This window comes from Echinops telfairi, unplaced genomic scaffold (genome assembly GCF_000313985.2).
Source record: "Echinops telfairi isolate 266 unplaced genomic scaffold, ASM31398v2 ScPeMD7_7468;HRSCAF=8506_0, whole genome shotgun sequence".
In the NCBI taxonomy this organism is placed as follows: Eukaryota; Metazoa; Chordata; class Mammalia; order Afrosoricida; family Tenrecidae; genus Echinops; species Echinops telfairi.
The window spans coordinates 52,472,353-52,488,522 of NW_022111369.1; the positions used below are offsets into that span (position 1 = coordinate 52,472,353).

The following is a 16,170-nucleotide window of genomic DNA, read 5'->3' on the forward strand; positions in this document are numbered from 1 at the left end:
GTTGATTCTTCTCCAGGCTTACTCATCATCTAGCTTTCACACATATATGAGGTGATTGAAAACATCGTGCCTTGAGTTAGATGCACCTTAGTCTTCAAGGTGCCATCTTTTGCTTTTTCACTTTGAGGAGGCCTTTTGCAGTCGGTTTGCCCAAGGCAATATAGAATTTGATTTCTTGACTGCTGCTTCCATGGGCATTGATTGTGGATCCAAGTTAAATGAAATGCTTGACAGCCTCAGTCTTTTCTCGGCTTATCATGATGTTGCTTATTAGGCTAGCTGTGGGGACTCTTGTTTTCTTCATGTTGAGATGTGATCCATACTGAAGGATGTAGTCTTTGATCTTCGTGAATAAGTGCTGCCAGTCCTGTTCTTTTACAGCAAGCAAGGATATCATTTGTATATGATAACTGAATGTTAACGAGTCTTCCCCCAATCCTGATGCCATGTTCCTTTTCGCATAATCCGGTTTCTTGGATTATTGGAATAGGATGGTGACAGGATATAACCTCGATGTCACCACTCCTGATTTTTAAACCATACAGATCAGCACTTTTAATTAATCATATAATGAAGCCAAGATAATGATGTCCACTTTAACTCAAGGAAGGTATTTTTGTATTTTTTAGTATTATGCACTGAACTCTTATCTGTCTGTGCTTTTAATTGCGATGAATAACTCTAGTTATTATTGTAATTACTGTGGCCACCAATGGTGGCTTTAACAGTAAACCAAAAGAAACAGAGGAAACATTTTGCCAGGAGATTGAAATATTCAAGCATTTTATTTTGATATCTTTGAATTCAATAAACACCTCCAGAGCCAACAAGAGGCCAAATTTATCAATTTTAACAAATGTATAAAGAAACAACTTAGGCCTCCTTAAGTCATTTGCTACACGGACAATCCATTTGTATCGGAAAATCAGAAGCCGTGATGTGTGGCCATAAGAGAAAGGATTGTCAACCTTGACCATGCTTTGGTTTCTCAAAATTAAAACCATGGGTCAATTCTACATTGCTGAACAAGGAGAAGAATTCCCCTATTGTTTCCATGGGTCTCCTCAGCTTGTTTGCATTGCTCACAGTAGCTTCCTGGAAAAGGGCTCATTCTCTTCCTTTCAAAGGTCCATGGAAGTTCTTCATCTCATCTTCACCAACCAGCCATCATTCCTACTACTCCTGCTGCACATCCTCACCGAGAGCCAAAAGTCCCTCGTTCCCAACATAAAACCGGGAGTGTTTGTCTAAATTGTTCCATCTAAATTGTCCAGAATACTTTAAAGGGATAACCTGAATCGTTAAAAAAAAAAAGCAACTATTAAAATATTATCTATGGGCCATTTTTAAAAAGCATTACCTGAATTAAAATAGATGGAAAACAATTGAAAAACCATTTATTCAAACTATGTCTTATGAGATGTCATAAACCACTGTGGAAGGGCCCATCATAATGTGTGTCCCTAAAAATACAGCAGAGGCGTGGCTTCTTTTCCACCTTTGTGAAATAAAAATGGACGGGTTGATGAAAGCTTCTTTTGGTTCTACTATTACATGATTGAATTCTAGTGCAGAAGTGTAATAATTGAGATTTATTCATTCAATCAATAAATGCTGATGTCAATATATGTCTGCTTGGAACCTCAGAATGTGCCCTTATTTGGACTAAGGTCTTTGCAGATATAATTGAGTTACGTGCATCACACCTTCTACATGATCATCATGCCATCTGAGTAAAGACAAGGTACTTGCAGGTAGTAGATGATGAGCCCACACTATATCATGTTACTTAACACCATGTGTGGAAATGAGCAGAGCCCTAATCTCCGCTGACTGCATTGTGACATGTGCCAGTGCGTAGTGGAATATTTGACACACAGCCTTTGCTCCAAACCCATCTGGTGAGTAACAAAAGAGCTCTTCACATGGGAAATTGACTATTCCGGCATGAGAACCGGAATGAGAATTATGAAGCATAATGTCAAAATGCAATAAGATTTCACGGAAACCATCACAGTGGATTCTGCCTTGGGATTTCTGAGTCAACGGTAGCCTGATTGCACCAAATTCAGTCCCAGCTAGTTGAGAATACAAACCTGTGCCTGGAACCTGCTGAGTTTCCAATGTGACAGGTTGAACCCCCTGCACTGGATGTCTCTGGCTGCCTTCTAGATATGCCCTTCACCTCTCCAACCCCCTCACTTGGTGACCCGGGTGGCAGACCAATCAGGACTTGCTCTCGCACGCTCTCCTTGCCCTCTCCCCATTCTATTGCCTTCTCCCTAAAACGGGGCTATTACAGATTGAATCATGACATGCAAAACACTGGCCCACTGGGAACCTCAGAATGTGGCCTCATTTGGAATAAGGTCTTTTCAGACATAATTGAGTTAATGATCTAGCGATCAGTATCCTCAATTTAGTGGATTTAATTTAGTCCACAAATCGAATAGCAAATGGCTTTATAATACAAAAGAAAGGAGAAGGAGATTTGAGACACACTATGCAGAGAAAGAGAAAGGCAGGGGGGAAGGCTGTGTGAAGATAGAGGTAGAGATTGAAGTGATGATGCTACAAATAAGGAATGCCAAGGATTGCCCTCAGCCACCAGAAGATAGGAGAGAGGAATTGAGAGCCTCCCTCTGGAGGTGTGGTGGTATGCTGGGTAACATGTTGAACTGCAAACTACAAGGACAGCAGTTCAAGACCACCAGCTGCTCTGTGAGAGAAAGATGAGGCTTTCTACTCCCATAAAGAATTACAGTGAGGACACCCAGAGGGGCAGTTCTGTCCTGTCGTATAGGGTCACTATGAGCTGGCAATGATAGCAATGAGTGAGTGAGTTCAGAACCTCTAGATGTCACCAACTTTTCCCACACCTTGATTTTGGACTTCTGTCCTACAGAACTGAGAAAATCTATTTCTGTTGTCTTGTGCCCCTGTTGTTGTTCAGTGCTGTTGAGTTGGCTCCAACTCATAGCAACTCTGTTTACAACAGACCGACACACTGCCCCATCCTCACAATGATTATGATGGACCCCATTGTGGCAGCTACTGTCCCAATCAATCTCATCAAGGGGCTTTTTTTCACTGATCTTCCTAGTAGCATCGTGGGTTATGAGTTTGACTGCTAACCACAAGGTCCATAGTTTGAAACCCTGGGCCGTTCCATGGGAAAAAGACAAGACTTTTTACTTCCCTGAAGATTTAAAGTCTTAGAAACACATGGGCAATTCTACTCTGTGCTACAGGGACTATGAGTCATAATCGATTCAATGGCAGTGAGTCTTGTTCACACCATTTAGTTGGTGGTTTGTTTAGGCAGCCCTGGGAGACTACTGAAGGCCTGGGAGTTGTGCCCCACGGTTGATAGGCCCAAAGCACTACATGTTCCCTTTTGGATTTTCTCAAAAACTCATTGTCATCACTCAATGCCAACTGACTTCTTGCCTCTTTGAAATTCTCAAATTATCAATTAGGGTAACCCATAAAGTTCCCACGAGGATCTTTATTGATAATAATGCATATTGTCAATATTATGAATTATACTGTTTAGCAAATATCAGGAAGCTTAAATGATATAGCCCATCACTACCAAGCATAAGAGGGCATTCATAAATGCTAGTTTCTCTCCTTTCCTCTGTTATAATTTTTATATCCTCTTTTGAAGCCACAAAATTGTGCCTTAATTATAATAGCTGTTTAATATATAAATAAATTTTCTAAGATGCTTCTGATCACAGTTTTGGATTCACATGCATGGACATTAAGGTACACTAAGCTAGATTTTAAAGTAAACATAATCTAGATTTTTGGACAAATATTGCCCCCCAGTTGATTCTAACTCAGGCGACTCCACGTTTTACAGAACAGAACAGAGTTCCAGAGCTTTTCCTTGCTGAAATTCTGCTGGAGGTGGATCACCAGGCCTTTCTCCCAAAGCATCCCTGGTGAGGATGAACTGCCAATCTTTGGGTACATAGCTGAGCACAAAGTGTGTGGGCTGCCCAGGGACCATCAGCTGTAAAATTTAGGCAGAGGTTTTGTATCCTATGAATTATCAGCTGTAAAATTTAGGTAGAGGTTTAGTGTCAATAATTTGGAGAGATGTTCTGCTTGAGACAGAAAAAAAAACAAAACTCGCTGTCATGGAGTTGATTCCAACTCATAGTGACCCCATAGAACAGATTAGAACTACCCCTGTGGGTTTTCAAGACTGTAATTCAGTATGGAAACAGAAAGCTTTGTCTTTTTCCTGCACCATTGGCTGATGGTTTTGAACTGCTAACCTTGAGGTTAGAAGCCCAATGCATAACCCAATATGCCACCAGATGACTAAAATGACATAACCTAGCTAGATGGCATGATTGCGTATGACAATGCTAACTCCCTTCTTTGTAGTATTTCCTTTTAGCAGTTCTGGGAGGGAATAGGAGCCAGGGTGGGATAGTTGTTCCGCATTTGGCTGCTAACTGCAAGGTCAGCAATTTGGAAGCACCAGCCACTCAGTGAGGGTGGTGGGCTTTGGGTGGGGTGGACTGGGCTTTCTACTCTCGTAAACAGTTAGTCTCAGAAAACCACAGGGGCAGTTCCACTCTGTCCTACAGGGTCACTATGAGTCTGCATAGACTTGATGGCAGTAAATTTGGTTTGGGTTTTGGAGGTAGCCTATAGGAAGAAAGAAACCAGAGACTGGGGGAGAAAACAGGTTTCAACCAGATCAACCAGCTTGCGAATGCTCTGATGGGGCCAGCTTGTCTTTTTGATGAACAATCCATCACCAACACGAGGGGGAAAGGCAGATGCTGCCATTTTGTCCTCCTGGCAGCCATATTTGGCCCATAAAAATCCTGAGAGCATATGCAGACCAGGAGCGGGGCCCAAATCATCCAATTTGCTGTATCCCAGCAGTTCTCAGCCTGTGGGTCGCGACCCCTTTGGGGATCGAACAACCCTTTCACAGGAGTAACCCAATTCACAACAGTAACAAAATGACAGTGATGAAGTAGCAACGAAAATAATTTTATGGTTCAGGGGGTCACCACAATATGAGGAACTGTATTAAAGGGTCGTGGCATTAGGAATGTTGGGAACCACTGCTTTATCCAATCAGCCCCAGGGTCCTTCACCTGATTAAGACCCTTCTTCAAGTTTCCCAACCCATCTTGGTTGACACAAGTGCCAAGGTGGTCCTTTCCTTGGTCAACCAAATAGAACTTCTTTTGTGGTCAGCCATCTCTGTAAACTATGTCAAGTGTGACCTGAAGGAGTCTAGTGACAGTCTGTGCCCATTGCATGCATGTATTTCCTTCCCTCCCACTCTGACTGATGCAACGATTAGCCTGCTGGGATTGTGGATCAGCCTCAGATGCCAACAGGTGAACTGACATCACAGGAGCACATGAAATTTAGCAGACTAAGATCCGTCTTGGACCTTGGAGGAAATGGTGATTTGGGCTCAAGTCATCTCATTGATGTGAAATTATTGTTTTTCTAGCTATACAATTTGGGGACATGTTATATCTTCTTGAATTAACCCACATTTATAGTAGGCAAAAAGTTGAATCACCAATAAAGCAAAATCGTCACTCACTGTGTAAGTTGATCTCACTGGTGGATTGTGGACACAACTTCCAATTCTGGTATTGGAGCGAGCACCACGTGGACCTGAGCTGAGGGCAGGCTCTGTGTGGTCTCTGCTGCTTTAAGAAAGAAAGTGGCTTTAGTCTATATTTAGTAAATAACCGACAACATACAATGCGTATATAATAAAACTATAATGTCATGGACTAAATGCTGTCCCCTTCCCTAGTAAAAATATGTGTTAGAGTCCTAGCCCCTACACCTATGGATGTAATCTTATTTGGAAATAGGTTTCCTTGGTTGTGTTAAATAGAACATACCAGGTACGATGGGTCCTAAATCTAATCACTTCTCAGTAATAAAAAGAGCACATTAGACACAGAGATATGAATTCACAGGGGAAGAGAGATTCCAGGTGAGGCTCTCAAAGAAATAAAGGAATACCTGTGGCTGCTGGCAAGATCAAAGTGGGGTTCAGAAGACACTCTGAAACTTGCACTTAATCATCAAGTAGCTTAGGCACATGAAAGAAAGGATGAAGTAAAATAGATGAACAGAAAATTTCAAAGGTCAGCTCAAGAAGACAAAGTAAAATATAATGAAACATGCGAAGACCTAGAGTTAGAAACATGAAAAGGAAGAACATGCTCCGCATACCTTAAACTGAAAGAGCTAAAGAAAAAATAACCCAAGCCTCGAGTTGCAATATTGAAAGATTCTGTGAGGAAAATATCAAGGAATGCAAGAAGGATCCAAAGAAGATGGAAGGAAAACAATCACTGTATCAAAAATAACTATAGATATTTAACCATTTTAAGAGGTAGCATATAAGCAAGAACCAATGGTTCTGAAGGAAGAAATCCAAGCTGTACTGAAGGCATTAGTCAAAAAACAAGGCTCCAGGAATTGACAGACTATTGAATGAAATATTTCGACAAGCTGATGAGGAACTGGAAGCACTCCCTCACCTATGCCAAGAGATATAGAACATCCCTGGAATGGGTTCATATTTATACCCAGGCCAAAGAAAGCTGGTCCAACAGAATGCACAAATTATCAAACAATATAATTAATATCATATGTAAGTATTTTTTTCTGAAGATCACTCAACAACAGCTACAGTAATACATCAATAGGGAGCTACCCAAAATTCAAGCTGGATTCAGAAGAGGACATGGAACAAGAGCTATCATTGCTGCTGTGAGATGGACCTTACCCGAAAGCAGAGACTATCAGGGAAAAAATGTTTATTTGTGCTCTCTTGCCTCAGTCAAGACATTAAACTGTGTGGATCATAACCAATTGTGGATAGCATTGAGAAGAATGGGAATACCAGAACACCTTTTTGTGCTCATGCAGAATCTGTACATGAACCAAGAGTCAGTTGTTTGAATAAAATAAGAGCACACTGCATGGTTTAAAATCATGAAAGGTGTGTGTCAGGGTTGTATCCTCTCACCACACTCACTCAGTCTGTACACTCAGAAAACCATCAAAGAAGCTGGCTTACGTGAAGAAGAACACAGCACTGGATGGGGGGAAGGGGCATTAACAACCTAGCCTTGCTGAAAGTGAGGGGGACAGGAAGAGTTTGCTGATGAATATCAAGGGTTGCAGCCCTTAATATGAGTTACAATTTAATATACGGAGAACCAAAATCCTCACAACTTGCCCAAAAGGTAACATCATGATGAGTGGAGAAAAGATTTAAGTTGGCAAGATCAAATGACTCATTGAATTGGGTAAATCTGCTGCATAAGACCTCTTTAAAGTATGGAAGACCAAGGCTGTCACTTGGAGGACTAAGGTGCACCTGACCCAACTCATGGTATTTTCAATCACTTCATATACATTGACCAAGGACCAAAGGAGAAGCAATGCATTTGAATTATGGCACACTGGTGAGAAATACTGTAAGCACCTTGAGCTGCCAAAAGAACAAACCAATCTATTTTAGAAGAGGTGCAGCCAGAATGCTCCTTAGAAGTGAGGGTAGGGGACCTTCAATGTCTCAAGCACTTTGAACATGTTGTCAGGAGAGACCAGTCCCTAGAACAGGACATCAAGCTTGGTAAAGTGGATAAAGGGCAATGGAAAAGAGGAAGACCTACAATGAGATGGATTGACACAGTGGTTGCAACAATGGACTCAAACATAAGAGCGATTGGGAGGACGGCACAGGACTGGGCAGTATTTTGTTTTGTTGGGTCGACATAGCATCTCTGGGAGTCGGAAACAACTGGGTGGCATCTGACAGCAACACCAAACAAGATAGGAATCAACAGGAGACACTTATTTGGGCTTTTAGCCTCCAGAACTGTAAGAAAATAATTTTTTGTTTAGTAAGGTCATCCACTTGAGGTATTTCTGTTACAACAGCACTAGGAATTTAAAGCATGGCCAAGTGTTGTGTTAGGCAGAGTTCTCTAGAGAAACAAAACCAGGACACTGATGATAGATAGATAGATAGATAGATAGATAGATAGATAGATAGATAGATAGATAGATAGATAGATAGATAGATAGATATTTTTATACAGCGAGAAGGAATATAACAGGTAATTAGTCCACACAGCAGTACAGTGGGTTAAGTTCAACTCACTTCCATGGAACAGTTACCCTGTTTCCCCGAAAGTAAGACATTCCCCCAAAATAAGACCTACTTACAGTTTTGCCTCTCGCTGAAATATAAGGCACCCCCTTGAAAATAAGACCTCCCCCAAAATAAGGCCCCCCCATACTACTGTTAACTCTGGACTCTGGACCATAGCGGTGGGTGCCACCGTGCAGCTCACTGTTGGCTACAACGCAGCCGGAGCAGACAGGAAGTGCAAGGTCTCTTTTAATAAAACAATAAACAATAAATGTGTACTGTATTCTTCTTCATGAAAAAATAAGACATCCCCTGAAAATAAGACCTAGCACATCTTTGGGAGCAAAAATTCATATAAGACACTGTCTTATTTTCGGGGAAACAGGGTAATCTATTGGAAGTCCTTCAACTCACATAGGCTGCTGGGTCCAAGGTCAAGGAAGCAGACAGAGGAGTCCTCCCTCTGGCAAGGCAGGCAGAGTCTGCCCCCAGGCAACAAACAGCAGGGTGGGTCAGCAGCAGTCAGTAGCTCAGGAGCTTAGCCAGGCAGGCCCAGATGGGATACCGAGCGCAAGAAATGCAAGGCAACAGGATCCACCAGCCTCAAGCTCAAGCGATGTACACACTAGCAGCATCGCAAAGCAGGTCTCGAAGGAGCCTCAAGCTCTAGCAACATGACCCACAGGTTGGTTTGGCCCACAGGTAGTATAGCTCACAGGTTGGGGCAGAGAACTAGCTAAAGCAGCAGCATGCCCCAGCTTGCTCTGATCGCCAGAGAGCAAGAGAGAGGGGGGAGGGCCTTGAAGAGCCATTTATCCTTTTGACCTCCAATCAAACTGTGACCTGATTAGTCCCACATGTTCTTATTGGCCAGGTCGCCACAATAAACCTACCTATCACAAGTGTCTTCCTCTTTTCCCCTGCCCCTCGACTTTGCCTTTACTTTGGTTAATCCAAGGTCAGCCTGGCTTAGTGAAGTGAATGCCCTTAAAATGGTGACTGGGTCCAAGGGACTCTTGTTGGACTGTAGCAAAGGAACTGCCCTGTTGAGCACTGACTACAGGGAGGACCACGTGGGAGGGAGCTGTAAGTGACCTTTACAACCTGAGCACCAAGGTGAAGCCCAGACACCCGGTTTTCTCCATCAAATATCCAAAGGGGAATGAGCTCAGCCAACGACACAAGTGAGCTTGGAAGCAGCGCCTCCGGGATGAGATAGCAGTCCAGATTCCAGTCCTGCGAAGAAGAGGATCCGGCGAGGCTGCTCCTGGGCTCTTGACCCAGAGAAAATGTGAGATGATAAGTATGTTCAGGCCGAAGCAATCTGTTTCTGGTCATTCATTTCACAGCAACAGAAAACGGAGAGATCAACAGACTCTTGAACTGAAAGTCGTCAGCGGTACTCATGTACACTGCAGGCTCTTGGACTCTGTCCCAGATCTACTGAATTAGAGCCTTCCTTCACAGAGGCCCAGGAGCCTGAATGCTGACATACGTCCAAATTGATTCTCGGGCACATTAAAGCTTGAGAACGAATTTATTTGCAAATGATTGCACAGTCTTTGATGAAGTATATGGTAACTTCCGGAATTTGAGACTTGGAGACAGATTTTTTTAAGGCTAAAAATCACAATATTCATGAAACCAAATCATGATCAAAGAAACAAACCGAGTTCTTTTGCTTGAAAAGCCATGCGGTTGGTCATTCATTCAGTTTCTGATGTTTTGCTGCCTGTTCACATCATAATTCACTATAGGTGTCAGCATGATTGTGAATCCACAGTAACTCTCAGGTGCTGCACGCTCTTTGGGTTTTGCTAGTATCCAAGTCATATAACTTACAGGTGAAGGCAAAGATTCTAAAAGTTGTTAAAAGGCCAAAAGGCAGGATCTATGTCATTTTAATAGCTTCTTCGGAGAAACTAAAGTGAGTGATATTTTTCTCTAGGTCTTCACTGAAAAATAGTTTCTTTCAAATTATATTAATTCACTAGCATTACTTAAGGCAGCAGAAGCAGCCAGAGTATTTTAAAACTTCACAAAAGTCTTTTCATGAATTTGTCAAATCCCTGAACAAAACATTTCTTTGACCTTTTTTTTTCTGGAGGATTTAAAAAAAAAAAAAAAAAAGAATCAAACGGATCTCAGCCTGAATTTTGACCTGGCTGAATTTAGAGAACAAATGGATTTTCAGCAATAGAAACTTTGATTTTTAAAAATAAAACCCCAGGCCTTAAGTATTCAAACAAAATTCCAATGCAAAGTCCCCAGGAACATCCAGGTTGTCCTCCTCTTCTCACTCCTTTCTAGAGATTTCTGTCACCTTTTCAAAAGTGCTTTGTCTCTGGGGCATCCGGCACCTAGGCTCAATTCATCTTTCCAAAGTGAATGTCAAATTCCACTGAGTAACAAAAAGTCACTTTGTTCCTCGTGGCTTCCCTGTCAAATACCAGATACATATTCCACCATCAAAGCAGATCCTAGTCAACCTCTCTTGGCTCCTGCTGTCATTTGCCCCATTAATTTTTTCAGACTTATCTCCAAAACTACTTGCTCAGCTAAAGTTTGCTGGGTTATGAAAGTAGAAAACCAAAACCAGCTCAAAACATAAACAGGAAGTGTAAATAAAGTTAGCTGTCTAAGCGGTATTCAACCCCTGGTGTCCACTACTTCTCTTATCACTGCTTATTTGTCTGCTTCTGTGACTGCAAGAAGTTAAGGGAGCAGCAGCAAATACTAATAAATACACAATCCTGAAACATTGGTGAGCTACGAGTAGATGTTTAGATATATAGGCTGAATAGGTGTGAGAGAGAATGTAGGAGTACATCCATAAGTAAAGATTTTTAAAAAGATAGTTGTATTTGTCTATTTACCTCTGCTGCAAACATATACATAAATGTGGTGGAAGATACAAGAAGCAAATTAGGAATCCTTCTTAGACTTAACCAAACAAGGCAATGAGTTGCTGGGCCTTGGGGATCTGGGCACCATTGTCCTGGAGGACAACAAGTTCTATTGGCATAGCCTAGTGCACAAAGACAGTATTCTACATCCCACTTCCGTGAGTAGCAATTAGGGTTGTAGAAGTTCGTGAGCAGCCATCCAAAGTGCAGACATTGGTCTCTCTCTGTCCAGAGGAAAGAAGAGTAATGAAAATTGAAAGACACATGGAGACAATTAACCCAGTGATTAATGAGACATGCAAAACCCAAGACTAGAATGACTAGATAGTGCCCAACTACCATTACAAACTGCTCTGGAAAGGATCACATTAAAGGTCCTGGATAGAGGAGGGAGTAAAATGTGGAACAAAACTCAAAATCATAAAAGAGACCAGGTTTGCTGGCTGGAAAGAGATAGGTGGGCCCTCCAATATGATGACCCTTACCCTTTGGAACCGAACCTCCCCTAGAGGAGAATAACGACCATTGAAGAGCAAAGGACAGCATTTCCTCAAGGACCAAGTTCAGAGGGTTAGGAAAGAAGGAAGAAAGGAAACAGGCAACATCGAGAGGAAATAGGACACGTGATGGGACACTGAAGAGACTGCCCTTAAGTGCCCATAATTGTATGAATGGTTGGATGTAAAACATGATTTCCTCTGTAAACTTTTACCTAATCCACAATACTTTTTTTACTTAAAAAAAATGGAGTCTCGCATGGGAAAGTGTTAAACACTGAAATACTGTGTGAAGTGAGACCTAAACAAGCTTCTCCTGAAAAAAAAAAAAAGCTACTCCTAAAATGGGGAAGAAGTCGTCAAGTTATCTTGGCTAAGGAATCCAAATTAGAAGACTATCAAATATTCTCGTGTCTGTGATTTGACTTCTATATTGTTTAATTTTATGTGTCACCTTGACTAAGCGAAGGTTCCCAGTTGTCGGGGCAAACACACGCTTATTCATTGTCATGTAGTGGTTACATGTGACTGATCAGTTAGCCTTGGGTAGAGGGGATTACCTTTCATTACATAATAGAATGCATTTACTTTACATCTAATTCTAATGTAATACAAGATAATCACTTTACAAAATGAAATCACTCACGAATCTGCTGAGCTCTGCAAATCCCCCAACTTGCAGAATAAACCAATCCTCACGATATAAGAGATGTTTGTTGTTGTAAGAGATTAAACTATATATGCCTCATGATTTGAATGGTGGTGCTGGAGAACCATATTGAAAACACCTTGAACTACTAAAAGGACAAACCAATCTGTGTTGGAAGACGTGCAGCCCGAATGCTTCGTCTGACACGTTGTCCGGAGAGAGCAATCCCCGGGGCCAGACATCATGCTTGATAAAGTGGAGAGGCCGAGAAAAAGAGGTAGGCCCTCAATGAGACGGAGTGGTGTCGCGGCACCAACAATGGACTCAGGCATCACATTGTGAGGCAGGCATGGGACCAGGCAGTGTCTTGTTCCAGTGTGCATAGGGTTGCTATGAGTCGGAACAGACTCATTGGCACCTACCAACAACAACGGATATCGCACTTAATTAGCCTCGTCTTTCCTTCCTGATAAGCCTGTTTCTTCGGAGCCCTCCCCTTCCAGGAAGGTATCCCACCACAGCAAGCGAGTGTCGGTTTTAACTAGACCTGGCCCATCAAACCTGCACAGAAACAACAGCCAGCACCTACAGGTCACCCCGGAAGGAAAGCACTCTGACCAAGGAACAAAATGTGGCTGGAAGGATGACACCAGACAGACAGGGGCAACATTTGAAATCAAGCTTTCTACAAGCCATTTCCTGATCAAGAATCATAACCCCACCCTCATGTATATTCATGACCATTCCTCGGGAAATCGGTTACATGTTCATCACCCCCTCATTTACTTCCTGCTGTATGCGCATAAACTGCATACCCCCCTTTTTGGGAAGCCTGCTTTGATGACTCGAGTCTGACTTGCTCGTTGCTCCATCAACCTACGTAAAGCCTCTGCCGCTCACTTTCATCCAACCTCAGCCTTCATTTCTCAGCCACGCTGAGTAAGAACTGGGTTGGTAACAATACCAAAAAAAACTCCAAACTCACTGCCATAGAGTTGATTCCAATTCATAGGAGCACTGGTGGTGTACTGGGTTACTCACTGGGCTGCTAACCTCGGCGTCAGCAGTTCAAAACCATCAACCGGTCCATAGGAGAAAGATGAGGCTTTCTACTCCCGCCAAGAACTCAGAAACCCACAGGGGCAATTCTACTATGACTATAGGATTGTTATGAATCAGAATTGACACGATGGTGATACATTTGGTTTGGTCTTGGAATCAGGCTTTTAGTTTTAATTCGTTTCTTCTTATTGCCATGGGAACATAGATCTTCCAGTTAGCTATGCTTCATCCTGACCTTTCTGTCACATCAAAAAACCATGGATGCCCTTTGTCCAAGTCCAAGATCTCTGGGGGCTCACAGAACCAATCATGATAGCTTAAGACAAATTTTCAGTATCCAAGGTAGCAGGTCCCTGCTGTCTTCAAAGCTCCATCTGTTATTATTCTCAGTAGTCCTTAAACTACTCTTCAGCTCCAAATGAGAATGAGAAAATAAATGAGAATTAGGGAAAAATTAAAATTATCTACTAAAATCAACAACCAAAAAGAAAAAGGGGGGGGGGCGGGGAGAGAGAATGAAAGCAAACCTCCTTTAATTTACTCAAAAAACAAACGAAAATCGCCCCCTCATCGCGACCCCATAGGACAGGGTAGAACTGCTCCTGTGGGTTTCCAAGGCTGTCACTGTATGGGAGTACAAAGCCTTGCCTGTCTCCCTCAGGGTGACTGGTGGACTGGTGGTTTTGAACTGCTGATTTTACAGTTAACAGCCAAGGCTTACCCACTACTCCACCAGGGTGCCACTCCTTTAACTGATAGCTGTCAATATTCTGAGCTATTGACTCAGTTCACATTGCAGGTCTTCTTAATACTCCAAGGAATGAAACTGATGAAGTGTTGAATCATTGTCCTGGTATTAGTTTGGATAGGCATTATCAAAAGTTATCATTTGGAAGAAAAACAAATCTTGGAAAGAGCTTTCTAAGGCATCAGTTGCTGTCTTTTCAACATAGTCACTGTAGAGCCATGTTAATTTGTCAAATATGGAACGGGTCTCACCTATGTACCAGGAGGGGTCTCAGTGGCACAACACAACGGGTTAAGCTCTTACCTGCTGATGGTGGTTTGAAACTACCCAGCAGCTTCATGGATGAGAGAGCTGGCCACGGGCTCCCATAAGCGTGTTGTTGTTGCTAGGTGCCATCCAGTCCCCGTTCCAACTCATAGCCACCATATGTACAACAGAACGAAACATCACTTCAGCCTGCGCCAGCCTCACGATCGTTCTCATGTTTGAGCCCATTGCTACAGCCATTGTGCCAACCATCTCCTCAAGAGCCTCCCCATAGAGATTACACCCCGGAACATCCTATGGGACAGTTCTACTCTGTCCCTCTGAGTCAGTGCCAGCTGACTCGACTCTCAGGATGGCACCTGACCACAGCATTGCGCTGGTGTCCCAGAGGCACGAGCAGTTAGCACTGTTTGAAAGAGCCCTGGTGGTGTAAGGGTTAAAGGACTCAGCTTCTAACTTAAAGACTGGGAGTTCAAAACCAGCAGGTGCTCACGTCACTTGATTTCTTGACGGCTGCTTCCACAAGCGGCGAGAAGCACAGAGGGGGATAAACTCCACACTCCCTGCCATCAGGGCAATTCTGACTCATGGGGTCCTTAGAGGACAGGATAGAACTGTCCCCGTGAAACACCAGAGTAGAAAGCTTCAACTTTCCCCCATGGAGCAGCTGGTGGTTTCGAACTGCTGGCCTTGCGGTTAGTAGACCAGTGAATAACCACTAAGCCACCAGGGTTCCTCTCAAAGGGCCTACATGTTAGCTCTAATTCTAGAAACTTGGCTTCTAGGGATACATTTCTGAGTTACATTTTCGGAATTCTGAAAATCGCTTCTTCAAGAAATGTAGTTGTCAGCTGTCCAGCATTTTAACACCCTTACTCAAACTCACTGCTGTTGAGTGGAAGCTGACTTATAATCTCAAATTTATGGAAGCAGATTCTCTGCACCCTGCTTCCTGACCCCTGGAGTACCACTCTGTGGCCTAGTACCACTGACTAACCCAGCTACTCCTCCCTGGGGCTTGAATCCCTGGGCCATTGTACAAAGCTGCATAGCTCTCAACCAATATTCCCGGCCAGGCAACAGCAGCGCCTATGGGTTTGAACACCACAGGAATAGCCTTAGCAGAAGAAGATCTACGTTTCCAAGGCTGTCACTCTTTATGGGAGTACAAAGCCTTGTAGGGCAGCTTTAGCTGGGCTTTTGGCTGCCTGGCTTTGGTGTCCCAGCCTCCTTCATCATTAGTTGATATCTACTTGCTCCACAACCCATGTCCCCCGCATTGTCCACTCCTTCGCCATCCCCATGATGCCCGGCGATCAGACTGTTGTGATCCAGAGGGTTTCCTGGCTTGTTTTTTCAGACATAGGCTGTCAGCCCTTTCTCCCTAGTCTGTCTCAGTCTGGGAGTGCCTGTGAAACCTGCTCGGCATCACCGCAACCAACAAGCCTCTGCTGGCGGGCCGGTGGTGACTGTACATGGAGTGAATTGGCAAGGATTCCAACCCGGGTCTCGTGGAATGAAGGCAAGAATTCCATCACAAAACCACCATTGCCCCTGCCCTCTCTCAGTTCCTCTCTCTTTCTAAGCTCAGAGCCCCTAACCTTGCTGTGGCTCCTAAAGACGATCTACTAGTTTTCCAATGTGTTTTTTCTCTTTCAAGCCAGTCACCTTTGTTTCTAGTGTTTGCGTCCAGTGATTCAGGTCCTAGTTCCCCGTTGCTGCTCCTGGTCCTTTGCATCACCCCAGGAAACATGATTTCTAGGGACACATTTCCAAGTTACATTTTCAGAATTCGGAAAACCGCTTCTCCAAGATGGTCAAGGTTTTCCACTGTTCTTTGACGCCCTTAACGACTCTATAAAAAT

General features: G+C 43.2%; 1 protein-coding gene across 1 annotated transcript in view; it reads right to left on the reverse strand.

The window, feature by feature from the left end:
* Positions 1–882: 882 nt before the first annotated feature.
* TMEM156 (transmembrane protein 156) overlaps positions 883–16,170 on the reverse strand; it is a 58,381-nt gene continuing 43,093 nt past the window's right edge. Inside the window, exons 6-7 of the mRNA XM_030888600.2 lie at positions 5,594–5,699; positions 883–1,293 (exon numbers count right to left, since the gene is read on the reverse strand). Coding sequence (XP_030744460.1) covers positions 5,608–5,699 — 92 coding nt within the window. The 3' untranslated portion in view covers positions 883–1,293; positions 5,594–5,607. The remainder of the gene's footprint in view (positions 1,294–5,593; positions 5,700–16,170) is intronic.